This window comes from Oncorhynchus keta, chromosome 3 (genome assembly GCF_023373465.1).
Source record: "Oncorhynchus keta strain PuntledgeMale-10-30-2019 chromosome 3, Oket_V2, whole genome shotgun sequence".
Taxonomy (NCBI): Eukaryota; Metazoa; Chordata; class Actinopteri; order Salmoniformes; family Salmonidae; genus Oncorhynchus; species Oncorhynchus keta.
In genome coordinates, this window is record NC_068423.1 from 15,627,710 (window position 1) to 15,655,551 (window position 27,842).

Consider the following 27,842-nt stretch of genomic DNA (forward strand, 5'->3'; position numbering starts at 1 on the left):
TGGTGAGAATCAAAGCTACTCCCTGTGACGATCCGCGTGTTTGCTTCTTTTCTGTAATGGGGTTAAAAGAGAAGGCTACATCTTAAAGGGATGGTTCACTTTTTTGTGGTTTTAACTTCTTTTCAAACTTGGCAGGCTATCGTTGTTTCCTCCAAACCATTTTAAAAGTGTGTTTGCTGGTTATTTAGAAACTACAAAGAAGTGAGCTGTCCCTTTTTAAGGTTTAAGTCCCATTCCAGTACATCAAGCACAGCTACCCTTCTTCTCTTTAAGAGTTGTTAACAGGACAGGCTCTCCAGACTTGTTTTGGTCACACCATTTAGGGCAAGAGATAAGATAGTCACCTCAGTGTTGGCCAAGTAGGGGGGTAAACACAACACACTAATGCCAAATCTTGGTTTTTAATTATCATCTTATGTAACCGTATCGTCTTATGTCTTAAGAAGAAGAGCAGTACTGTTTCTGTTTCTGATTTCTACCTACTATCCCACTCCATTATGTAACAAGTAGATTTTTGAAGACTTTTCAGGTCGTTGGGTTGGTATTTTAGCTCGCTTTGCGTGAGTTGTGGTCTATGTCTGAGTGTTTGCGGGTGACTTGGCAGGTGAGATTAACTGAAACGAGAGTAGAGGAGAAAGGTTGGAGTGGGACTCCTCCTCCCTCTCTGCATGTCGTTGAGGAGACAACCTACCCAGAATGCTCAGTGGCATTAAGGGACAGTCTGAATGGAGGAGACCTTTCTGGTCACAGCACCCAGGAGCAGATAGGGAGACTTATAAAACAAACACAGATCTATGAAGCAGCCAGAAGGATGTTTGTTATACAATTGATTTATGTTCCTGTTAAATTAGCAAACAGTCTCAATATGATTTGCTCCTCACATGTCCTACCGATTACAAAGAGGCAAAGGCAGGCACAGGATTGTAGCCAATAATGCACCTTCTGTATCCATGCAAAACTGTTAGTTGTTCTCTCGCTCTCTTGCGCTCTCTCTTGCGCTCTCTCTCACTCTCTCTCTCGCTGTCTCTCGCTGTCTCTCGCTGTCTCTCGCTCTCGCTCTCGCTCTCGCTCTTTCTCTTTTTTGTCACTCTTTTTTTCCCACTCTGTAATACCTCTTCACATTCTCTCTCTCTCTCTTTCTTTCTTTGCATAGATGAGGTTTTACAGGAGGGGACGAGGGCCCAGTGGGGTTCTGTATACCCTTATCATTACACAACATATTGTAGTCCCATTCACAGGAACAGGACACACAATGGGAGTATCGCTCAGCTCTATCCTTCCTTCGTCTGCCCAGTATGTGGTGTGTGCGTGCGTTGGTGTGCTCAAGGGTGATCGTGTGTGCGCAAGCGAGTGTGTGTCCATGTGACATGCAACATGCGTTTCTGCACACAAGTGTGTGTGTGTGTGTGTGTGAGTATTTGTATGTTTGTGAGTCACTGGCCATCCTGAGTAGATGGCATACATACCGACCTACTGTTGTCATGCCTTGATTGTTGCTTGGCGACAATCATCATTCTGGGTTGCATGATGAAAGTTAACATCCAGAATTGCCATGGAGCCTAGACACTACTCAACTCAAAAGGCCTTGATCGGGTCAATGCATCATGAGGTACAGCCTTTGTCCAGGTACCATCGCGCTTGGACCACAATGAGAGAAGGAGATGTTTGTCGAAGACGTTTCAACCTTAACCCCTTTGAGCTGGTGTTTTGAAGTGTGTTGTCCGCTGTAGTTTATTACCACACAGTATTAATAGACTATGTACACTGTAGTTTATTACCACACAGTATTAATAGACTATGTACACTGTAGTTTATTACCACACAGTATTAATAGACTATGTACACTGTAGTTTATTACCACACAGTATTAATAGACTATGCACACTGTAGTTTATTACCACACAGTATTAATAGACTATGTACAATGTAGTTTATTACCACACAGTATTAATAGACTATGTACACTGGAGTTTATTACCACACAGTATTAATAGACTATGTACACTGGAGTTTATTACCACACAGTACTAATAGACAATGTACACTGGAGTTTATTACCACACAGTATTAATATACTATGTACACTGGAGTTTATTACCACACAGTACTAATAGACAATGTACACTGGAGTTTATTACCACACAGTATTAATAGACTATGTACACTGTAGTTTATTACCACACAGTATTAATAGACTATGTACACTGTAGTTTATTACCACACAGTATTAATAGGCTATGTACACTAGTTTATTACCACACAGTATTAGACTATGTACACAGTATTAGACTATGTACACAGTATTAATAGACTATGTACACAGTATTAATAGACTATGTACAGAGTATTAATAGACCATGTACAGAGTATTAATAGACCATGTACAGAGTATTAATAGACCATGTACAGAGTATTAATAGACCATGTACAGAGTATTAATAGACCATGTACAGAGTATTAATAGACCATGTACAGAGTATTAATAGACCATGTACAGAGTATTAATAGACCATGTACAGAGTATTAATAGACCATGTACAGAGTATTAATAGACCATGTACAGAGTATTAATAGACCATGTACAGAGTATTAATAGACCATGTACCGAGTATTAATAGACCATGTACCGAGTATTAATAGACCATGTACCGAGTATTAATAGACCATGTACCGAGTATTAATAGACCATGTACCGAGTATTAATAGACCATGTACCGAGTATTAATAGACCATGTGCCGAGTATTAATAGACCATGTGCCGAGTATTAATCGACCATGTGCCGAGTATTAATCGACCATGTGCCGAGTATTAATCGACCATGTGCCGAGTATTAATCGACCATGTGCCGAGTATTAATAGACCATGTGCCGAGTATTAATAGACCACGTGCCGAGTATTAATAGGCCACGTGCCGAGTATTAATAGGCCACGTGCCGAGTATTAATAGGCCACGTGCCGAGTATTAATAGGCCACGTGCCGAGTATTAATAGGCCACGTGCCGAGTATTAATCGGCCACGCGCCGAGCATTAATCGGCCACGCGCAGAGCATTAATCGGCCACGCGCAGAGCATTAATCGGCCACGCGCCGAGCATTAATCGGCCACGCGCCGAGCATTAATCGGCCACGCGCAGAGCATTAATCGGCCACGCGCAGAGCATTAATCGGCCACGCGCCGAGCATTAATCGGCCACGCGCCGAGCATTAATCGGCCACGCGCCGAGCATTAATCGGCCACGCGCCGAGCATTAATCGGCCACGCGCAGAGCATTATTAGACTATGTACACTGTAGTTTATTACCACACTGTATTAATAGACTATGCACACTGTATTAATAGACTATGCACACTGTATTAATAGACTATGCACACTGTATTAATAGACTATGTACACTGTATCCCAAGGCTTCTGCTACTTTACTCTCACACTCTCTTGCATGCTTTGTCCTCTGTCTTCTCTTTCGCTCTGTCTTTCTCTCACACACCATCTCTTTCTATTTCTTGCAAATACACATTCACAAAGGCAAACACACACACTTATACTCAAACAAACCTTGGACGCTGACGGCTTGATGCCTTGTCCCTTGTGGTTGGCCTATGTTCACTGAGTGAGTGAGTGAGTGTGTGTGAGTGTGTGTGAGTGAGTGTGAGTGAGTGAGTGAGTGTGAGTGAGTGAGTGAGTGAGTGAGTGAGTGAGTGAGTGAGTGAGTGAGTGAGTGAGTGAGTGAGTGAGTGAGTGAGTGAGTGAGTGAGTGAGTGAGTGTGGGAGTGAGGGAGTGAGTGAGTGAGGGTGTGTGTGTGGGAGGGAGGGAGGGAGGGAGTGAGTGTGGGAATGTGAGTGAGGGAGAGTGGGAATGTGAGTGAGTGAGGGAGGGAGTGAGTGAGTGTGGGAGGGAGGAGTGAGTGTGGGAATGTGAGTGAGTGAGTGTGGGAATGGAATGTGAGTGAGTGAGTGTGGGAATGTGAGTGAGTGAGTGAGTGTGGGAATGTGAGTGAGTGAGTGTGGGAATGTGAGTGAGTGAGTGTGGGAATGTGTGGGTGAGTGAGTGAGTGAGTGTGAGTGAGTGTGGGTGGGAATGTGAGTGAGTGAGGGAATGTGAGTGAGGGAGTGTGGTGAGGGAGTGTGGGAATGTGAGTGAGGGATGTGTGTGAGGGAGGGAATGTGAGTGAGGGAGTGTGAGTGAGGGAGTGTGAGTGAGGGAGTGTGAGGGAGTGAGTGAGGGAGTGTGGGTGAGTGAGTGAGGGAGGGTGTGAGTGAGGGAGTGTGGGAGTGTGGGAATGTGAGTGAGGGAGGGTGTGAGTGAGGGAGTGTGGGAATGTGAGTGAGTGAGGGAGTGTGAGTGAGGGAGTGTGAGGGAGTGTGAGTGAGGGAGTGTGAGTGAGGGAGTGTGAGTGAGGGAGTGTGAGTGAGGGAATGTGAGTGAGGGAGTGTGAGTGAGGGAGTGTGAGTGAGTGAGGGAATGTGAGTGAGGGAGTGTGAGTGAGTGAGGGAATGTGAGTGAGGGAGTGAGTGAGTGAGTGAGTGAGTGTGAATGAGGGAGGGAGTGTGAGGGAGTGTGAGTGAGGGAGGGAGTGTGAGGGAGTGAGAGTGAGTGAGGGAGTGAGTGAGGGAGTGTGAGTGAGTGAGGGAATGTGAGTGAGTGAGGGAATGTGAGTGAGTGAGGGAGTGTGAGTGAGGGAGGGAATGTGAGGGAGGGAGGGAGTGTGAGGGAGGGAGTGTGAGGGAGGGAGTGTGAGGGAGGGAGTGTGAGGGAGGGAGTGTGAGGGAGGGAGTGTGAGTGAGGGAGGGAGTGTGGGAGTGAGAGTGAGGGAGGGAGTGAGTGAGTGAGTGAGAGTGAGGGAGGGAGTGAGTGAGGGAGGGAGGGAGTGAGTGAGTGAGTGAGTGGGAGGGAGTGAGTGAGGGAGGGAGTGAGTGTGAGTGAGGGAGTGAGTGTGAGTGAGGGAGGGAGTGAGGGAGTGAGTGTGAGTGAGGGAGTGAGTGTGAGTGAGTGAGTGAGTGAGTGATGGAGTGAGTGAGTGTGAGTGAGGGAATGTGAGTGAGGGATTGAGTGTGAGTGAGGTATTGAGTGTGAGTGAGTGAGGGAGTGTGTGTGAGATTGGGAGTGAGTGAGTATGAGTGAGTGAGTGAGTGAGTGTGAGTGTGAGTGAGTGAGTGAGTGTGAGTGAGTGAGTGAGTGAGTGAGTGAGTGAGTGAGTGAGTGAGTGAGTGAGTGAGGGAGTGAGTATGTGAGTATGAGTGAGGGAGTGAGTATGAGTGTGGGAGTGAGTGGGAGTGAGGGAGTGGGAGTGAGTATGTGAGTGGGAGTGAGAGAGTGAGTGGGAGTGAGAGAGTGAGACAGTGAGTGTGAGTGTGAGTGAGAGAGTGAGACAGTGAGTGTGAGTGTGAGTGAGACTGTGAGTGAGACTGTGAGTGAGACAGTGAGTGGGAGTGAGAGAGTGAGACAGTGAGTGTGAGTGAGACAGTGAGTGTGAGTGAGGGAGGGAGTGTGAGTATGAGTGAGGGAGTGTGAGTATGAGTGAGGGAGAGTGAGTGAAGGAGTGAGTGTGTGAGTGAGTATGAGTGAGTATGAGTGAGTGTGTGAGTATGAGTGAGTGAGTGAGTGAGTGTGAGTGAGTGAGTGAGTATGAGTGAGTGAGTATGAGTATGTGAGAGTGAGAGTGGTGAGTGAGTGAGAAACAAACACCATTGTAAATACACCCCATATTTGTTTATTTATTTTCCCTTTTGTCCTTTAACTATTTGCACATCATTACAACACTATATAGACATAATAAGACATTGGAAATGTCTTTATTATTTTGTAACTTCTGTGAGTGTAATGTTTACTGTTGATTTCACTTTTGTTTATAATCTGTTTCACTTGCTTTGGCAAGTTTCCCATGCCAATAAAGCCGCTTAAATTGAAATTGAATGGAGAGAAAGAATAGCGACACACTCATAGCGACACACTCATAGCGACACACTCATAGCGACACACTCATAGCGACACACTCATAGCGACACTCTCATAGCGACACGCACTCTGAGAGACACGCACTCTGAGAGACACGCGCACTGAGTAAATAACAACTCTCCTCCTTTATTAGGATACATTATTTATTCTGTTTAGTGCCTCACTTCCACTGGGAATCAAGATAAATGTCAAAAACATCACAGCATTTGGTTCCCACTGCACTTTTCCCAGGTTGGCTTGATGCTCCCCAATCAAAAACAAGATCAAAAATTGCCAGTAACCACGAAACTAAAGTTGGTTGTTGAGTTTGATTAAAGCTCATAACGTGATACTTACAGGCAAAAGTTAAAGGATGGGTTCTAATGGTCTCTATTAAAGGCACAGGGATGGGGATTGGTAATAAGAATGGAAACTAGGGGGGGGTGTGTGCGTGCGCAGGGGGGTGTATAGGACAAGGATACGTCAAGTGAGAGGTTGGGGGAGGGAATTCTGTTTTTTAACGGCCTCTGTAGGTTGTTTAAAGGCATGAAGATGTGGAACTATATTAAGGAAGGCGATAACGGGAGGTTGGGTGCTTTGATGGAAGGGAGGTGCCGTAGTGTGTGACTGAAGACTGTACGTCACAAGGTGGAGGGCGGAAAGTATTTATCTTTTCAAATCAAATTAAAATGTGTTAGTCACATGCTTCGTAAACAGCAGGTGTGGACTAACAGTGACATGTTTACTTACAGGCCTTTTCCCAATGATGCAGAGAAAAATATAATCGAGTCTATAATAGAGAAGTAAAACACGTAATAGTAAATACACAATGAGTAACGAGCACTTGGCTATATGCAAGGGGTACCAGTACTGAGTCCATGTGCCGGGGTACGAGGCAATTGAGCTAGATATGTACACATAACTAGGAATAAGAGGGGTGGTTGGGGGGAATTAGGTGTAGGGATGTAGTGTTAATCAAAGAGGTGGGCAAATGCTGAATGTTTGGTAAGCTGTTTGGCTGCTGGTGGCGGGCGAGTAATGTCAACACTCAGCTAACTACACCAATTTAGCATAACAGGCACGCAAACAATGTTTTTGTGTTTTTAAGCTTCACTGCATTCTCGTCGAGGTGGCAGAGGCATGAAGGCACCCTGCAGTGATGTGTTAATTAGCTGAGAGCTAGAGTGGGGTCTGAAATGATTGACACCCTTGATAAAGAGGTGCAAAAATGACTGAATAAAATACATCATTCAGATACCGAGCTATATTGTATGCTAAACAAAATGGATATTATTTTATACTAATGCAATTGATCAGAGAAAGAGACATTGTTTAACAGGGGTTCAAATTATTGATACCCCAGTTTTCAATACCTTTCAAAATCTCACATTGCAAGGTACCTGCACTGAGCCTGTTTCATTTTTATGAGTTGGAAAACACATTGAGAGGGTTCTTAGACCATTCCTCCATATATAATCCTTCCAGATGGTTGATATCCTTCATCTGCGCTTATGGACTGCCGTCTTCATTTAAAACCCCGTTTCAAGTCTGGACACTGATTTTGTGGCCAGTTAACCATTTCATTCTGGATCTTGATGTGTGCTTGGGGTTATTGTCTTGCTGGAAGATCTACTTGCGGCCAAGTGTCAGCCTCCTGGCAGAGGCAACCAGGTTTTTGGGCTAAAATGTCCTGGTTCTGGGTGAAGTTCATGATGCTGTTGACCTTAGTAAGGTCCTCAGGACCAGTGGATGCAAAATAGCCCCTTAACATCAAAGATCCACCACCATATTTTACAGTAGGGATGATATGCATATGCATTGTTATTTCAAAGGCCAAACCCACCAATGACCATAGCACCATAGCTCTAAGGCCACAGATAGCAACAGAGATGTATTTATCTTGAGTGATTTTAATATAAATTGGAAGGATCACAATAATTCGAATAGAACAAAATTGATGAGATATATGCCAAGAACTGTCGAACTGTGGAAACAAATGGTTACGGATACTACTCGATCATCAATTAAGTTGGGTCATCGTTCAGACACATGCATTGATCTGATTTTCTGTAATATACCACTGCAATGCTCAAAAGCCAGATCAATGCCAGTGGGCTGGACAGACCATAATATTGTGACCATAACCATGAACACCATGGTTCCAAATAACCCCCCTAGGATTGTGGTCAAGAGAAATGTTAAAACATTTAATCATGAGCTATTTCTAAATGATTTATCTGCTGTACCCTTGGAGCTGATTTATCTAGAGGATGATTTAAATCACGCTACAGCATGTTTTATTGAGTTGCTCACTGAGGTAATGGACCATCATGCCCCTATAAGAAAGAGTACAGTTGGTGCTCGTCCATCTCCATGGATTGATGATAAACTGGGTGAGGCTTTTTCTCAAAGTAATATGGCAAAAGTTTTCGCAGCCAAGTCAAAATTAGAAATTGATGAACAGAATTATAGAACATTACGTAATTATGCAGTTAAATTGAATCTAAAGAAATTGTTATTTTACAACAATGCTTTTATTGACTGTAAAAATGATTCTAACAAAAGTATGGAACACAGTTAAGGGCTTACTTGGTACATCTACCTCATCATGCCCATATAGTGTGGAGGTTGACGGGAGAATAATAACAGAACCAGTTGATATTGACAATCGTTTTGCATTTTATTTACAAAGAAAATTAATTTACTGAGCAACATTGTAAATATAAATTATTCCAAACAAGCTATTGTCCAATTGATTGATGATCATATTATGAGCAATAAGATCTGCTCTTTTAGTCTGCAAATGGTGTCAGTGGAGGAGGTGTTAAACCTATTGAAGTCATTACCCGATGGTAAATCTACAGGTTATGGTCTTATGGACAATTTTTTGCTTCGCTGTGCTGCTCCCCAGATTGCAGTTCCACTGAGATACATATTTAATTGGTCACTGGAAAAGGGGATGTTTGCAAGCATGCAAAACTGTGTCCTATTCCCAAAGACAGCAAGAACCCATTACTCCTGCCAATAGTCGACCAATTAGTCTACTCCCTACACTCAGTAAGATATTGGACGGTATTGTGAGTAGACAAATATGGGAGTACATGGAAAAGAATGATCTGATTACAGCCAATCAGCATGCTTATCGTAGAAACCATTCCACTACCACTGCATTGGTTGACATGACTGACCAGTGCTATGGATAATGGCAAGTTTGTGGGTGTACTATTTTTCGATTTCAGTGCAGCATTTGATTTAGTGGATCATGAAATAATTTTGACAAGATTCATGCATTATGTTTTTAAGGAGGTAGCATTGAATTGGGTACAGTCATATCTAACTGACAGGAAACAGTCCATCTACAGTGGGGCAAGAAAGTATTTATTCAGCCACCAATTGTGCAAGTTCTCCCACTTAAAAAGATGAGAGGCCTGTAATTTTCATCATAGGTACACTTCAACTATGACAGACAAAATGAGGGGAAAAAATCCAGAAAATCACATTGTAGGATTTTTTATGAATGTATTTGCAAATTATGGTGGAAAATTAGTATTTGGTCACCTACAAACAAGCAAGATTTATGGCTCTCACAGACCTGTAACTTATTCTTTAAGAGGCTCCTCTGTCCTCCACTCGTTACCTGTATTAATGGCACCTGTTTGAACTTGTTATCAGTATAAAAGACACCTGTCCACAACCTCAAACGATTGGGAGAATATCATATGGTCAGATGAAACCAAAATATAACTTTTTGGTAAAAACTCAACTCGTTGTGTTTGGAGGACAAAGAATGCTGAGTTTCATCCAAAGAACACCATGCCTACTGTGAAGCATGGGGGTGGAAACGTCATGCTTTGGGGCTGTTTTTCTGCAAAGGGACCAGGACGACTGATCCGTGTAAAGGAAGGAATGAATGGGGCCATGTATCGTGAGATTTTGAGTGAAAACCTCCTTCCATCAGCAAGGGCATTGAAGATGAAACGTGGCTGGGTCTTTCAGCATGACAATGATCCCAAACACACCACCCGGGCAATGAAGGAGTGGCTTCGTAAGAAATTATTTCAAGGTCCTGGAGTGGCCTAGCCAGTCTCCAGATCTCAACCCCATAGAAAATCTTTGGAGGGAGTTGAAAGTCCATGTTGCCCAGCAACAGCCCCAAAACATCACTGCTCGAAGGGGAGATCTGCATGGAGGAATGGGCCAAAATACCAGCAACAGTGTGTGAAAACCTTGTGAAGACTTACAGAAAACGTTTGACCTCTGACCTCTGTCATTGCCAACAAATTGAGATAAGTATTTGGTCAATAACAAAAGTTTATTTTCCACCATAATTTAATTTGCAAATAAATTCATTAACAATCCTACAATGTGATTTTCTGGATTTTTTAAAATCATTTTGTCTGTCATAGTTGAAGTGTACCTGTGATAAATTACAGGCCTCATCTTTTTAAGTGGGAGAACTTGCACAATTGGTGGCTGGCTGACGAAGTACTTTTTTGCCCCAATGTATATCAATGGTTCATTTTCTTGCCCTCGAAGTTAAACTGTGGAATCCCGCAGGGCAGCAACCTTGGGCCACTTCTTTATTTAATATATACCAATGACCTTCCCTATGCCTTACCTGAAACTCAAGCTACTATTTTTGCAGATGATACTACAATTAATGCAGCAAGACAATCGGTTCAACAGGTACAGCAAGCTTTACAGGGAGATTTGGAGAATATCAGGGAGTGGGTTTGCCAGAACAAACTTGTTTTAAACACCAAGAAAACCAAAGTTGTGTTGGTCTGTTCCACTAGGAAAAGGCCAAAACAACATGGGATACAATTAAGTATGGGAGGAGTACAAATTGAAGAACTGGCAGAAACCAAACTATTGGGAGTGCAGCTAGACAACTGCTTATCATGGTCGTCTCAAATATCTAATCTCTGTAAAAAAATATATATACAGTGCCTTGCGAAAGTATTTGGCCCCCTTGAACTTTGCGACCTTTTGCCACATTTCAGGCTTCAAACATAAAGATATAAAACTGTATTTTTTTGTGAAGAATCAACAACAAGTGGGACACAATCATGAAGTGGAACGACATTTATTGGATATTTCAAACTTTTTTAACAAATCAAAAACTGAAAAATTGGGCGTGCAAAATTATTCAGCCCCCTTAAGTTAATACTTTGTAGCGCCACCTTTTGCTGCGATTACAGCTGTAAGTCGCTTGGGGCATGTCTCTATAATAATAATATAATATGCCATTTAGCAGACGCTTTTATCCAAAGCGACTTACAGTCATGTGTGCATACATTCTACGTATGGGTGGTCCCGGGAATCGAACCCACTACCCTGGCGTTACAAGCGCCATGCTCTACCAACTGAGCTACAGAAGGACCACAGTTGTGCACATCGAGAGACTGAACATTTTTCACATTCCTCCTTGCGAAACAGCTCGAGCTCAGTGAGGTTGGATGGAGAGCATTTGTGAACAGCAGTTTTCAGTTCTTTCCACAGATTCTCGATTGGATTCAGGTCTGGACTTTGACTTGGCCATTCTGACACCTGGATATGTTTATTTTTGAACCATTCCATTGTAGATTTTGCTTTATGTTTTGGATCATTGTCTTGTTGGAAGACAAATCTCCGTCCCAGTCTCAGGTCTTTTGCAGACTCCATCAGGTTTTCTTCCAGAATGGTCCTGTATTTGGCTCCATCCATCTTCCCATCAATTTTAACCATCTTCCCTGTCCCTGCTGAAGAAAAGTAGGCCCAAACCATGATTCTGCCACCACCATGTTTGACAGTGGGGATGGTGTGTTCAGGGTGATGAGCTCTGTTGCTTTTACGCCAAACATAACGTTTTGCATTGTTGCCAAAAAGTTCAATTTTGGTTTCATCTGACCAGAGCACCTTCTTCCACATGTTTTGTGTGTCTCCCAGGTGGCTTGTGGCAAACTTTAAACGACACTTTCTATGGATATCTTTAAGAAATGGCTTTCTTCTTGCCACTCTTCCATAAAGGCCAGATTTATGCAATATACGAATGATTGTTGTCCTATGGACAGAGTCTCCCACCTCAGCTGTAGATCTCTGCAGTTCACCCAGAGTGATCATGGGCCTCTTGGCTGCATCTCTGATCAGTCTTCTCCTTGTATGAGCTGAAGGTTTAGAGGGACGGCCAGGTCTTGGTAGATTTGCAGTGGTCTGATACTCCTTCCATTTCAATATTATCGCTTGCACAGTGCTCCCTGGGATGTTTAAAGCTTGGGAAATCTTTTTGTATCCAAATCCGGCTTTAAACTTCTTCACAACAGTATCTCGGACCTGCCTGGTGTGTTCCTTGTTCTTCATGATGCTTTCTGCGCTTTTAACAGACCTCTGAGACTATCACAGTGCAGGTGCATTCATACGGAGACTTGATTACACACAGGTGGATTGTATTTATCATCATTAGTCATTTAGGTCAACATTGGATCATTCAGAGATCCTCACTGAACTTCTGGAGAGAGTTTGCTGCACTGAAAGTAAAGGGGCTGAATAATTTTGCACACCCAATTTTTCAGTTTTTGATTTGTTAAAAAAGTTTGAAATATCCAATAAATGTCGTTCCACTTAATGATTGTGTCCCACTTGTTGTTAATTATTCACAAAAAAATACAGTTTTATATCTTTGTTTGAAGCCTGAAATGTGGCAAAAGGTCGCAAAGTTCAAGGGGGCCGAATACTTTCGCAAGGCACTGTATTAAAACAGCATGCATAATCAGAAGGATAGCTAAATATTTACCAGGAAAAATTCTTATGCAAATAACAAAAGCATTAATTGAGGGTCAGGTGAACTACTGTTCTGTGGTCTGGGGAAATGCATCATCAAGTGAAGTTAGGAGGCTGCAGATTTCACAGAACAAAGCACCAAGATGTGTTTTAAGGTGGAGAAATGGTTCTTCTGTTGCAGTCATGCGCAATGTTCTTGGTTGGTCATCAATCGACAAGATAATTTAAAAAGACATGCTTATTTTATTTCACAATATACATCATTTAAAATGGCCAAGTTCTATTCACAATGGTATTCAGTTGGTAAGAGACAGACATTCCGTAAATACTAGGAATAGATTGTCCCCAATCTATGCTTTATCCAGTCAGAAAAGAGAAATAGGCAAAAGAACATTTCGATTTAGAGCAATAAAGTAATAACTGAGCAAACCAGAAACCTTTCAATATATAAATTTAAACATTATTTTAAAACCATTTAAATATAATACATAGAAATGTTGTGGGACTATCGTAGATGAAAAATCAATATTTTTTAGATTGAGTATTGATTAGGTCATTATGTCAGTATATTATGTATGTTTGTGTGTTATATGTGAAAATGTGTTCGTATGATAAATTGTGTTTTAATTTTTAAGGACTCTTGGAAGAATAGTCAAAATGGGGACTAAAAAGAGATCAAATAATTGGACCAAATTATCAGGAAATTCTCAGCTATTTTTTAAAGAAATGCCTCCGGACCACCCTAGAAGGGTGTTGACCCCGGAATCCTTGAACCCTTACCTCCCCAATATGTGACAAAAGGTTAGTCGTCTGGACACTTATTCATGTTTCCCTCTCCTGTTCATATAGAAAAAAGGCAACTGTTAGCCTATGTAAAGTCCATATCAATAGGCTATCGGTTATTATAAACTGGGTGGTTCGAAACATGAATGCTGGTTGGCTGACAGCCGTGGTATATCAGACCGTATACAACGGGTACGACAAAAATGTATTTTTACTGCTCTAATTAGTTTGATAACCAGTTTATAATAGCAATAAGGCACCTCAGGGGTTTGTGGTTTATGGTCAATATACTACAGCTAGGGGCTGTATCCAGGCACTCCGCGTTGCGTCGTGCGTAAGGACAGCCCTTAACCGTGGTATGTTGGCCATTTGGGGCGGCAGGTAGCCTAGTGGTTAGAGCGTTGGACTAGTAACCGAAAGGTTGCAAGATTGAATCCCCGAGCTGACATGGTAAAAATATGTCGTTCTGCCACTGAACAAGGCAGTTAACCCACTGTCCCTAGGCCATCATTGAAAATAAGCATTTGTTCTTTACTGACTTGCCTAGTTAAAAAAGGTAAAAATAAATTGAAAGAAAATTAACTTTAACAAGGTTGAAATAAAATGTCTTTGCATGTTATTAATTAATGTATTAGTAGGCTTATGGATGGCATTTTCCAAGTTATTGACCCAAACCTGTTTTATTTATTCTGTCTAAAAGGAAGGCAACGAATGCAGCACATTTCTATTTATTTTATACATTATTCTACCCATATGAACTCATTTTTTGGGCGGCATAAGTGAACCAATATATGAGTGTTCAGACAGGTTTAAACAAGTTTCACTACAGAAGACATAAAAGCCTTCGCAAGTTTTACCACGGAAGAGATACGAGTTTTCGAGTTTCACCACAGAAGACATGAAATCCTTTGCGTGTTTTACCACGGAAGAGATAGGAGTCTTCACGAGTTTCACCACAGAAGAGATATGAGAGCGTTCTCGAGTTTCGCCAAGGAGCCACTAGCACACACGCCTTGTTCCCTCGCCAATCGCACACACTTAGGCGCGCGTGTGTAGTCGAAAGAGTTGCCAACAAGGTTTTCGCTTCTGCTGCAGCCTTCACTGTAAAATATAGCACATTGTTTGTGTGTGGCGGAGCCAGAGTGTGACTAAGAGGAAGAGGAGAAGGATTAGGAGGGTAATAACAGACAGGCAGCCGAGCGAGGAGGCGAGACTGATTTAGAGTCAGGAGGTCAAGCTGTCTGCTTTAGTTGGAAGAGGGAGGAAGACCGGGAGAGAAGGAGGGAAGAAGACAAGGTAGGAATCGAAAAGCAAGGATGGGGGGCGGGCAAAGTAAATGAGGGAGCAGCAGTGTGTTCATGTGGGCAGTTTATTTTCCAAATGGCAAACAAGTGAGTTGTAGGATAGTGTGTAGCCTACTGAAGGAGATGATTGGAGATCAATCCTAAGTATCCCCTTTAAAAGCTACATACAGTGCCTTCAGAAAGTGTTCGTACCCCTTGACTTTTTTCAATCAATCAATCAAATGTATTAATAAAGGCCATTTTACATCAGCAAATGTCAGTGTTTATACAGAAACCCAGGCTAAAACACCTAAGAGAAAGCGATGAAGATGTAGAAGCATGGTGGCTAGGAAGAAACCTAGAGAGGAATCAGGCTCTGAGGTGTGGCTTTTTTTATTCATGGTAAATTAAACAATATATAGATTAGATAAGTATTCATCACCCTGAGTCAATAGATGTTAGAATCACCTTTGGCTGTGATTACAGCGGTGAGTCTTTCTGGGTAAGTCTCTAAGAGCCTTGAACACCTGGATTGTACAATATTTCTGCATTATTCTTTAAAAAATGTGTCAAGCTCTGGCAAGTTGTTTGTTGATCATTGCCAGATGCCATTTTCCAGTTTTTCCATAGATTTTCAAGCTGATTTAAGTTAAAACTGAAACTAGGCCACTCAGGAACATCCAATTTCATCTTGGTAAGCAACTTTAGTCCATTTGTTCTTGTGTTTTAGGTTCTTGTTCTGCTGAAAGGTGAATTGTTCTCCCAGTGTCGGTTGGAAAGCAGACTGAACCAGCTCTATTCAGTTTTTTTTAATCAACAACAAAAAACTCCCTTCCCCTAACATGATGCAATGACCATCATTCTTGAAAATATGAAGAGTGGTACTCAGTGATGTTTTGAGTTGGATTGGCCCCAAGCATAACACTTTGTATTCTGGACAAAAATGAATTTGCCAATTTTTTTTGCAGTATTACTTTAGTGCCTTATTGCAAACAGGAAGCATGTTTTTATTTGTTATTGTTCTGTACAAGCTTCCTTCTTTTCACGCAGTTAATTAGGTTAGTATTGTGGAGAAACTACAATGTTGTTGATCCATCCTCGATGACCTCCTATCGAAGCCATTAAACTCAAACGGTTTTAAAATCACCTTTGGCCACATGGTGAAATCCAAGAGCGGTTTACTTCCTCTCTGGCTACTGAGTTAGGAAGGACGCCATTTTTACTCTGGAACTTATTTAGGCCATTACAAAAGGGTTGGATACTTATTGACTCAAGACATTTCAGCTTTTCACTTTGAATTTATTTAATTTATCTAAAACCCAAATTCCCCTTTGACATTATGGGATATTGTGTGTAGATGAGAGACATGAAATCTCAATTTAATTTAATCAATTTAATGTGGAAATAGTCAAGGGGTGTGAATACTTTCTGAAGGCACTGTACTTAGCAAGGACCTCTCCATTCTCTTAGACTCATCTCTTAGTAGATGAGCGTCTGCCCGTCAATAAGGAGAGATTGTTGTGGCACTCACTCAATCAGCCTGAAGGTGTTAGGAACAACGGTAGCAATAGAGAGATGTGGCGTGAGTGCTAAATGTACTACAGTACATGATCCATCATATACACATGCGTTATTAGGCCTATGCAGCGACAGTCCCAGGGACAGTGCATAACCCATAACAAATAAGGCAAAAGGCAAACAGCAGGTTTACTTCAATTTCTATCCGTTCTCAAAGGGGCCTGGACACAACACCAGAGTTTCTAACCGTTTCTATGGCGATGTGTCAATGGAAAGTGTGTCAGTGTAGTAATGACAAGTCATTGCAACTGTTAAGCGCTTTACGTATATAAAGCGGAGGGCTGCGTGGTCCATTCTTTTCAATGAAGCTAGAGACGCTGGGCGATATTCTATCCAGGCGGGGGGGGCTCTCGTGCACGTGAAAGCCGCTCAGCCGAGCTTCTCGCACGTGGATAATGTTCGTTCCCTTTGATCGCCGTCGCCCTCCACGTATCATCATCACTTTGTGTCCAAGGAAGGTTAGACCCTTTTCATAAGTATGCACTAGTAGGCTAAACCACGGCCGAGTAGACCCCTGATTACTTTCCTTTTACCCGGTGTAGACGGGGTGGTGGGGTCTCTGTCTCTCCATTTCCCACTCTCTCTCCATTTCCCACTCAGTGAAGCGTACGTGCGTAGGAGAAGCTTATTTCAAAATGGATCTCAGGTGTGTGCATGTGTGTTATTGTCAAGGCACAAGGATGAGATGACAGCCACGGTAAGCCTGGAGAGATGACATGGCCCGATACAGTTTAATTTGAGGTCTGTTATAAAAGTCACTATCTTCAGCAATGATTCCCTAAATGTGGTTGAACTCTGGTCATGTGTCTTTGTCGCCCCCCCCTGTAATACGTGACACACGTATTACAAGGTCAGAATGAGAGACTAGTGTTAATATTCCCGTTGAGCATGTCCCACTGATCTGTCACTCAAAGTGATTGACAGGTAAAATAGCTGTACTAGAGATTGGCAATCAAACCTCGTCAAATAGAATCCACAGGGACGTTCAGCACACACACTCCTGATGAGCCCTCAGCGTCTGAAGATGGTCATTTCCTCACGAGCAGAATCAACAATGGCAGTAGAATTTGCTCGGCCATTCCATGGATGCTAAAATTGTAAAATGTTCGCCTCATTTCAGTTTGTGACCAAACAAAGTAATGTATAGTGTCGGGAATCATTGTACAATCTTATTCGCTGTTAAATATCTTTTCAATAACCAAGCTGGTGTTCAAAAGTGAAAGTAAAAAGACACACAAGTTTAACTTCTGGAGATGGGAAGTAAATCCAGGGGGGGAGGATTTAAGAAATATATATATATATATATATTCAGACTACATTACGTCTGTTTGCAATTCAACTAGTTTCAAAGAGAGTGCTGCATTTCACATGTAACCCCTTTAAAGGGTAGGTAGCATAAACAAAACATATGGATTTGCATTAGTATAACCATCGATAGTCCCAATGCAATGTTACACCTCACTCTTTTGTCTTTCAAGTTATTACATAAAACCGAACAGAATGCCGGATTCATGCCAGAAAATGTTTTTGCGAGGTGTGACGTAATATGGAGGACCCGGCAAGCCAGACTATACACTATAATGTAAACTCCAACAGAAATAACTTCTGACTCATGCAGTGCTATCAACACCTATCTTACAGCTACATTAAAGTAAACCAAAGTTTGGAATTAAATAATGCCATCTAACCAGTTATCAAATAATGTTACTGGTAAATGCCGTTATCTTAGCCAGCAACCCAGTCAGCTAAAGTTAGTTATTTTAGCCTGCTAGCTAGCCTAGACTGCTAATTAGTCTAGCTATAGTGAGGTAAATCTAACAGTAGGCAATAATCCAGAGGTGGCAGTGGGCACAGGATTTGAGGGGAAAGAGTCAACAATAAGACTACGATCGAGGGAAGGCTCCAGGCAGAGGGAAATGATCACAACAGTCAGTCAGTTGAGGGGAAAGAGGTTGAAAAACTCTGGTAACCTACTTCACGGAGATCATGCGGCCCTCACGTGTGGGGAATCTGATTGGTTGTTTACATCATACCTCATGAATGGTGGATTTTAGCTCACCACGGCCAACGCTTGGTCTGCATGGCTAGTGGCTAACGTTAGCCAACGCAAGCTAACTAACAGAGAGTAGATTCTCTAAATGATGTTGAGAAAGGGCGCATTGTGGATAGTTTTGAAGATATCCAGAAATAAGTAAGCTATGTTATTAAGTCTTTGACCACACTGTTTTGTTACTTTAGTGAGTAAAATGTTTCCTACACTTTTAAGTGTCAGATAAGTGAAGAGGGAATCACTTTCTACTATCCCTGTTTGTTACTTCCTCCTTAGCTTTTAATATTATTCTCCCTACTTCCCTACCTACCTACCTACCCACCTCTCTCCCTACCTACCTACCTACCTCTCTCCCGTAGAGAGATAAAATGAATAGGCCTAAATGTACTCTGAGCTCAAATAATCTATATGTAAGGATAGAACATGGTGATCTAAGTGCTCTCATTTATCCCAGTATTTTCTTCCTAAGAGAGCATTTACACAAGGAGGGTTAGACCTTCTTGTACCTGTGTAATAGTAGCCTAAACCATGGCTGTCATCTTGTCCTTCTACCCGGTGTAGATGGGTAAGTGGGGTCTTTGTCCCTCTGTTTCCTATTCAATGAAGCTTGTGTGTTTGTGTGTGTGCGCATACTTGTGTGCGTGTGTGTTCCTGACTATTATTCCCAGTGATCAGAGAGATTAGTAGGTTAGTGATAGAATAGATTTGTTTCTACTCTAAAGGGGTTGGCAGTGTGGGTCTGGAACCCATCAATGTAATCAATCAGCCTCCTGACACACACACACACACACACACACACACACACACACACACACACACACACACACACACACACACACACACACACACACACACACTCAACCCTGTCTCCCGACCACTTCCAGTCTAATTTCAAGATGAGAGCCAGAGAAGTGGGCACCCGAGCACAGTGGACGTCTCTTGGCAGCCACATGCAAATGCGTTTCTCCGGCTCATATGCTGGGTTAACCCGCACGAATGTCCCCATATGGGAATATGCTACACCCCAGTTAGGGGGCACAGAGCCATGCTGACATGAATCCTTCTGAGGACCAGCCTTTCATCTGTTTCCAGTTGCTCTCTTTTTCTCATTATTTATCTCCCCTACTCACGTAACTCATGTAATAATAACTAATAACATTCCTGTTAGAGTAAGTCATCTTAGTTTAGCTGATTTAAAAGGACACCCACTACCTAGAGTAATCAAAAGTCGATTAGTACTACACTGATGACGAATAGCTGCCACATTGCCTTCTGCTCGTCTGGCTCACTGCTCTGGAGACTTTATTAGTGTTGGAGGGGGGGAATAGGGGAAAGAGGGATTGGTGGTGGCTATTAGACAATAAAAATACATTTTTAGGTCCGATCAGTGGTGGAAAAAGTACTCTGTTGTCATACTTCAGTAAAAGTAAAGATACTGTAAAAGAAAATGACTCAAGTCACCCAGTAAAATACTACTTGGGTAAAGTCTAAAAGTATCTGGTTTTAATTGTACTAAAGTGCAGTGGTGGAATTTTTTATTTATGTTTTATTTAACCTGTATTTAACTAGGCAAGTCAGTTTTAAGAACAAATTCTTATTTACAATGACGGCCTAACGGGGAACAGGTGGGTTAACTGTCTTGTTCCGGGGCAGAATGACACATTTTTACCTTGTCAGCTTTCGGTTACTGGCCCCATGCTCTAACCACTAGGCTACCTGCCAAGTAAAAAGTACTCAAGTGTTATACTTGAGTAAAAGTACAAAACAACTGGAGTATCTTATATTTAAAAAATCAGATGGGATGAATATTTATTTTTTTATTTACTGTCAGTCAGGGGCACACTCCAACATTCCGACATCATTTTAAAAAGACAGTATTTGTGTTTAGTGAGTCCCCCAGATAGAGCAGTAGGGATGAAAACGCGTTATATTGATAGGTGCGTGAATTGGACAATATTTCTGTCTGTATTAGAATAAAAAGTGAATATTTTCTTTAGGAATGTACAGTCGTGGCCAAAAGTCTTGAGAATGACACAAATATTAATTTTCACAAAGTCTACTGCCTCAGTTTGTATGATAGCAATGTTATGAAGAGTGATCAGATGAATTGCAATTCATTGCAAAGTCCCTCTGCCATGCAAATGTACTGAATCTCAAAAAAATATTTCCACTGCATTTCAGCCCTGCCACAAAAGGACCAGCTGACATGTCAGTGATTCTCTTGTTAACCCAGGTGTGAGTGTTGACGAGGACAAGGTTGGAGATCACTCTGTCATGCTGATTGAGTTCGAATAACAGACTGGAAGCTTCAAAAGGAAGGTGGTGCTTGGAATCATTGTTCTTCCTCTGTCAACCATGGTTACCTGCAAGAAAACATGTGCCGTCATCGATGCTTTGCACAAATAGGGCTTAATTGTTAGGGACGTGGTCCCGTGGTGGGAACATCAATCAGCGGAAATGTTCAAGAGCGCCACCTATAGAGGTTGATAAAACTCAAACTTTCATTAAAATGGACATACACTACTGAATTAAAGCTACACTCGTTGTGAATCTATCCACCAAGTCAGATTTGTAAAATGCTTTTCGGCGAAAGCATGAGAAGCTATTATCTGATACCATGCACCCTCAAAATACTGCAACGTCACCTAACACGACAGATTTTGCGTTAGCCGGCGCAAACCAAAACGCAGAAATAAAATATAAAACATTCATTACCTTTGACGAGCTTCTTTCTTGGCACTCCTAGATGTCCCATAAACATCATTTAGGGTCTTTTTCTTTGATTAAATCGGTCCATATATAGCCTAGATATCGATCTAAGAATACTGTGTGAACGGAAAAAAATAGCTTTTTCTAACGTAACGTCATTTTTTAAAATTAAAAAAGTTGACGATAAACTTTCACAAAACACTTCGAAATACTTTTGTAATGCAACTTTAGGTATTAGTACACGTTAATAAGCGCTAAAATTCATCAGGAGGCAATGTAAATTATATAAGTGTCCGTCTCGAAAAAATGTCTTGGAGAGAGCTCGACCAAAACATCCGGTCGGAGACCGGAGGGAATCGGTTCCCTTGATTCGGTTTGACCAAGAATCAAAGCTGAATCAAATGACAAGACTCTAGACAACGTGTGGAAGCTGTAGGCACTGCAACCTCGGCCTAATTTAATTCGGTTGACCTTGAACAATTCCTTGAAGTCGCGCATGGATATTTATTTCCATTTTCAGTGATAAGATTTTCATGCACTTTTCGATGAAACGCACGTTCTGTTATAGTCACAGCCGTGATTTAACCAGTTTTAGAAACGTCTGAGTGTTTTCTATCCACACATACTAATCATATGCATATACTATATTCCTGGCATGAATAGCAGGGCGCTGAAATGTTGCGCGATTTTTAACAAAAAGCTGCAAAAAGCTGCTTAAATTCTCGACTTCCCTAACAGGTTAACAGGCAAGGATATTGCTGTCTGTAAGATTGCACCTAAATCAACCATTTATCGGATCATCAAGAACTTCAAGGAGAGCGGTTCAATTGTTGTGAAGAAGGCTTCAGGGTGCCCAAGAAAGTCCAGCAAGCGCCAGGACCGCCTCCTAAAGTTGATTCAGCTGTGGGATCGGGGCAACACCATTACAGAGCTTGCTCAGGAATGGCAACAGGCAGGTGTGAGTGCATCTGCACGCACAGTGAGGCGAAGACTTTTGGAGGATGGCCTGGTGTCAAGAAGGGCAGCAAAGAAGCCACTTCTCTCCAGGAAAAACATCAGGGACAGACTGATATTCTGCAAAAGGTACAGGGATTGGACTGCTGAGGACTGGGGTAAAGTCATTTTCTCTGAATCCCCTTTCTGATTGTTTGGGGCATCTGGAAAAAAGCTTGCCCGGAGAATACAAGGTGAGCGCTACCATCAGTCCTGTATCATGCCAACAGTAAAGCATCCTGAGACCATTCATGTGTGGGGTTGCTCTTCAACCAAGGGAGTGGGCTCACTCACAATTTTGCCTAAGAACACAGCCATGAATAAATAATGGTACCAACACATCCTCTGAGAGCATGTTCTCCCAACCATCCAGGAACAATTTGGTGACGAACAATTCCTTTTCCTGCATGATGGAGCACCTTGCCATAAGGCAAAAGTGATAACTAAGTGGCCCAGGGAACAAAACATCGATATTTTGGGTCCATGGCCAGGAAACTCCCCAGACCTAAATTCCATTGAGAACTCTTGGTCAAACTCCAAGCATTGATTATGCAAGAATGGGCTGCCATCAGTCAGGATGTGCCCCAGAAGTTAATTGACAACATGCCAGGGCGGATTGCAGAGGTCTTGAAAAAGAAGGGTCAACACTGCAAATATTGACTCTTTGCATCAACTTCATGTAATTATCAATAAAAGCCTTTGACACTTAGGAAATGCATGTACTTATACTTCAGTGTTCCATAGTAACATCTGACAAAAATATCTAAAGACACTGAAGCAGTAAACTTTGTGGAAATTAATATTTGTGTCATTCTCAAAACTTTTGGCCACGACTGCAGTGTAAAATAAATATAAGTAGTAAAATACAGATAACTCAAAAAATATTTAAGTTGTACTTCAAAGTATTTTTACTTATTTACTTTACACCACTGGCTCAGTCCCCCCTAATCTACAATATATCTGTACTGTGGGAGTGTGTTTGGATTAGAAGAGACTATTGTCTCTGTAGTATCAACACATTTAATGCAGCCATCTACCGATCAGCCAGTCAATCAATGGACCCAAAGAGGCCCAGGTCAAACCGAGTTAACAGGTGGTATTAAGAGTAAACAATTGCATCCACTTGTTGTTGTCTATTTCCATTGATGTCATGTGTTATTCTGTCAATATATTCATATGGGATTGAAATGAGGGAATATTGGCATGTAACTCGTTTTGTAAATTAAGGTGAACTAACTCACTTTTGTACATCGCGCTGGTCCGTACATTTGACCCTATTTTAGCGCCCAAAAAACGTAGTACTTCCAGATCAACTGTAATATCAATAACATTGTAAAGCACAATTTCTCCCCTTTCCAACAATATCAAAGACCAGACCCTTCATAATGCCCATCTCTGCATGATTCAAGAAGGCAATGAGCTCCGTCGGGTCTTTTTAAAAATGGCGGGTGGGGAAGCCAAACCTATTGCGTAATAGTGAGAAGGAGAGATGTCGTGTGGGGAAACAGCTTTTTTCACTCGATCTGTCCAACTTATCTCCTCTAAAATGTAAATTAAACATTATAAAGAGTTTACATCATGTGTCATTATATACCTATTTGAAGGTCTGTGTTGAATTTGAATCAGCAAAAAAAATGACAAGGTATCCCCCCTTACCCTGTCCCTTTCTTGTTTTTTCAATGGTGAGAGAAGTGCTACACCTGTTGGAGAGAGGCTGTAAGACAGAATTAGTTGCTTTATGCATGCTGCACGTTACGCCATGACGCGTCACGATGTAACGTACAGCTTTCCTCAACTTTTCTCCAATACTGTAGAGCCATTACTATGTCAATCAACGCTTGAATAGAAACCTAGTTCACATCCCAGATTTTGATGTCAGCCTCGTTTGAATGTCGCGGTTGCGCACATATGTACCGAATGGGGTGAGTTTACATTAGTTAGACTTTCCATTAATTGTAACCGTTTTTATGTCAGCTTCTCATCAGACCTTTGTCTCACTTGGAATTTTCATAGAGCCCAATTTTCTGAAAAAAGTTTACCGTTGCGTAATCGTCTTCTAATTGTGCTTAATTGTATATGAATCTGAAAGATTGCTTAATTGGCAAGAACTGTATGTTGTAGCAATGTTGTCCAAATGTTGTGCCTTGTCTTTCTTACAGACAAGATTGAGAACGGAGGAGACGTGTACCAGAGGAGGAAAGGCCCCCACGTCGACGCTGGTTCCTCAGATTCCGAGGGACAGGAAGTGGGCAGCCGGCAACAGGAAGGGGCAGGGCAAACTGGAAGCAGATGGAGGCGCATCATCCTGCTGATCGTGGCGATCACCATCCACAACATCCCAGGTGAGAAGAAGAACCCACCACAGCCCAGTCTGTAATGCTCAGTCCCAAACCAACCCCTGCCACGAGCTCCTAGCCCCTATCATATTTCCCTAGGTTATTCATGTTCATCTGAATCGGTTAGGTTGTTAGGTTTCAGAAATACGGTGACAGATTGCCTTTGTGACATTTTCACCATATTGCTGAAGCTACGCCTCAGAGGGAGCTGCAGCAGTGATTTCAAAGAGGTCATTTCAGAGGCCATAAGTGTGACTAGTCTTAACTCTATTTCTTGAACTGCATTGTTAATTAAGGGCTTGTTAGTAAGCATTTCACGGTAAGGCCTACTACACCTGTTGTATTCAGCGCATGTGTTTAGATTTGACAGGCTTTGGAGGCAGGAGCATCCCCGTAATAGGGGCTGTGCATGTTTGTGTGCACGTGAGTTGCGGGGGACTGCCCATGCAGACTCTATGAATAATTCCCGCTGTGGGAGAATGTACAATTGTTCAATACTCGAGGAGGAATATATATGTATTTTTTTATATATTTTTTAAACATTTTAGTCATTTAGCAGATGCTCTTATCCAGAGCCAATTACAGTAGTGAGCCAGACATTTTCGTATTTATTTGTACTGGTCGTGGGAATCAAACCCCTGGCGTTACAAGTGCCGTGCTCTACCAACTGAGCCACACAGGAGTGAGATATATCTATATCTAAGGCTGAACTGGGTGCCAATCCTTGATTGGAGAACAGGGAAACTATACATTTAGGGATATTATCACATGAAATATGTTTTTTGGGGGCTTGAAATGATACGTGTGTCCTAGACACACACAAAAAGAGCTAAAGCCCAGGTACTGTATATTTGGAATGGTAACGCGTCAATATCATGTCCACATGTGTTAATGAAATATGGATGAGAAAAAAAAACTGTCCAAAGAGTGAGACGTTTCATTGATTCCTGTGTTCACCGGCAGTCTAACCTGACTCGGCGTGAATGGATGTGCTTGCAGTTCAGTGGCGTGTAGGTTGAAGTTGCCCCTACACACTGATCTTGGGTCAGTTTTAAGATTTAACCGGTTGTGGTGAAGGTTAGGATTCGGGGAGAGGAAGCTGATCCTAGGTCTGTACGTAGGGGTAATTACACCCCAAAGAGGTCTTTTCCAGTAAGTGCAGATGAACGCTGATCCATATGAATATGCCTGGTGAAATACAGTCATCGGAATCAGCACACGTAGCGACAATACACTATTGACTATACAGACACATCATTAACCTGGTATATTTTCATGTTTTCATGACAAGGACATGTTACAAGGCGTCAGTATAATTCAGTATAGTTTTATAGGGGTGACGGGATATCAGAGCTGGTGAAATGCATTCATTTGAAACAACACCCGTAGTGACAATTACAGTGCAGATACAGGCATATCATTACATATTGTGAACCTGGTATATCACAATGTTATCATACATTTACATTTTAGTCCTTTAGCAGACGCACTTATCCAGAGAGACTTAGCATTAAGTGCCTTGCTCAAGGACACATTGGCAGATTGTTCACCTAGTCATGTCAGGGATTCAAACAAAAACCTTTCGGTTACTGGTCCAGCGATCTTAACCGCTAGGCTACCTGCCTAGCATTCAGGCTACAACGTGTCCATTCAGTTTTGATTTTGTTGGAGTGAGAGTATAGGCCTTCAAGCTGTTAAATGTGTTTCCACAGCCCACATTGGTAAATAGAGGCCTAACTAGCTTGTCCTGTACATGCAAATATGAGGTCTCTGATGATCAGTGAGGCAATGCGATGGCTCAGAGAGAGAGGACTTGGGGACCAGTAGTTTGTTTGTACACATGCTAATGCTATCACGCTAATCCTCAGCGTGTAAAATGATGCATGTGAGCGCTCCCGTACGTGTCAGCTGTGAGCTGTTGATTGATCACATTTTCCCAGTCTCTGATCCAACACCATTTACTAGACAGACAGACCAAAACGGCTGGCTGTTCATTGCGTTGGTATAGTGTTTCCCCATCCCGGCTGGTCGGGACTGCTGGTCTGATCTGCTGGTCTGGACTGCTGGTCTGATCTGCTGGTCTGGACTGCTGGTCTGGACTGCTGGTCTGGACTGCTGGTGTGAACTGGACTGACATGAACAGAACCCTTCTGAGGCATATTAGTTATGGAAGAATGGCTTGGTGACTGACTATGAGAAGGCTTCACCAGTCCCCTGTTAAACTTTCCCACATTGAGCCCACCAAGCTATGCTGCTAGCTGTCCCTCCCCTGAGAGGTTTGTGTGTGCGCAGAGAGCTACCAAGCCTTTACTCTGGCAGAACCAACAAGGAGTGTGACAGAGTTGGCTATGTGATTGACAGCTGAAGACTAGCGGTGGTGAATACGGATCACGCTCGCATGCATGCATGCACACAACCCCCAACCCATACACACGCATACACACACTCCCCCGTCTCCTCCAACATAACACTCACAATGAGCATTCTAGCCTAACAAAATATTATGAGGAGCCAAATGAATAGGTTCTGTGTCAGTACATCCCATCAAAGGGAGTGAGAGAGCGAGCAGAGGGGAGGTAAAGACCGATAGCGAGAGGATGAGCCCAGACTCCAAATGAGCTCGTTCTGGTCCTGTAGATTCACTATCGCCCAGCCTACGGCCTTTTCTTTGAAGTCTCACTGTACGGCTTAATCTGTAGTCATGTTTACGAGAGCTTTGGGGATTTAGCTCAACCTCTGAAGTGTATAGTGTGGTGTTGGGCAGTATCCAGATGTTTATATCGTCATTCCGTCTTTCTCTCACCCCAGGATTTATGGTATATCAGGCTTAGTACACAAGGGGGCGCCAAAAAAAAGCCCATTGGGCCTCTATTACCATAATGCTAACAAAATTAGCATAATGAATTAATAATGAATAATGAATTCCATGGCGGCTGCTAGCTAAATTTGCTAACGAGGGCAAACAAAAGTAAATGAATTGCAAAGACAAGTAATAAAGCTCATAACTGTATTCATATATAGGTAGGAGTTCGGACTTTAACAAGCAAATGTGAACGAGATACATTGTGCAAATGAACAAAGTTTAGATACCTGCAGTACGGGCTCTCCAGCAGTATGTCTACATGCTGTGTCTGTGTGGAGTCGCTAGGGCAACGGGCCTGCCTGCTCAGAGAAGATGGGGAGGAGCAGACGGGCCAAGAATGGAGAGGATAAAAAATGCAAGGAAATCAAGATGGCAGTGGCAGCTGTACAAATAAGTCATCCGAAGGGCTTTGACGTCTCAAACACGGCAGAAAGGTATTACCTCAGCCACTTACTTAGATAGCAAGTTAAACTAGGGGTCGTGTTAACTCGTAATTCTGCATTTCTTTCACTCAGGAAAAAAACGATATCTTGCTGCATTTTGTAAACGCAGAT

General features: G+C 42.3%; 1 protein-coding gene across 3 annotated transcripts in view; it reads left to right on the forward strand.

The window, feature by feature from the left end:
- Window positions 1-27,842, forward strand: part of LOC118363370 (zinc transporter ZIP11-like) — a 138,939-nt gene that overhangs the window by 75,921 nt on the left and 35,176 nt on the right. For all 3 annotated transcript variants that reach the window (XM_052490893.1, XM_052490888.1, XM_052490892.1), the window contains exon 6: window positions 24,249-24,431. In XM_052490893.1, the coding sequence (XP_052346853.1) occupies window positions 24,249-24,431 (183 nt within the window). The remainder of the gene's footprint in view (window positions 1-24,248; window positions 24,432-27,842) is intronic.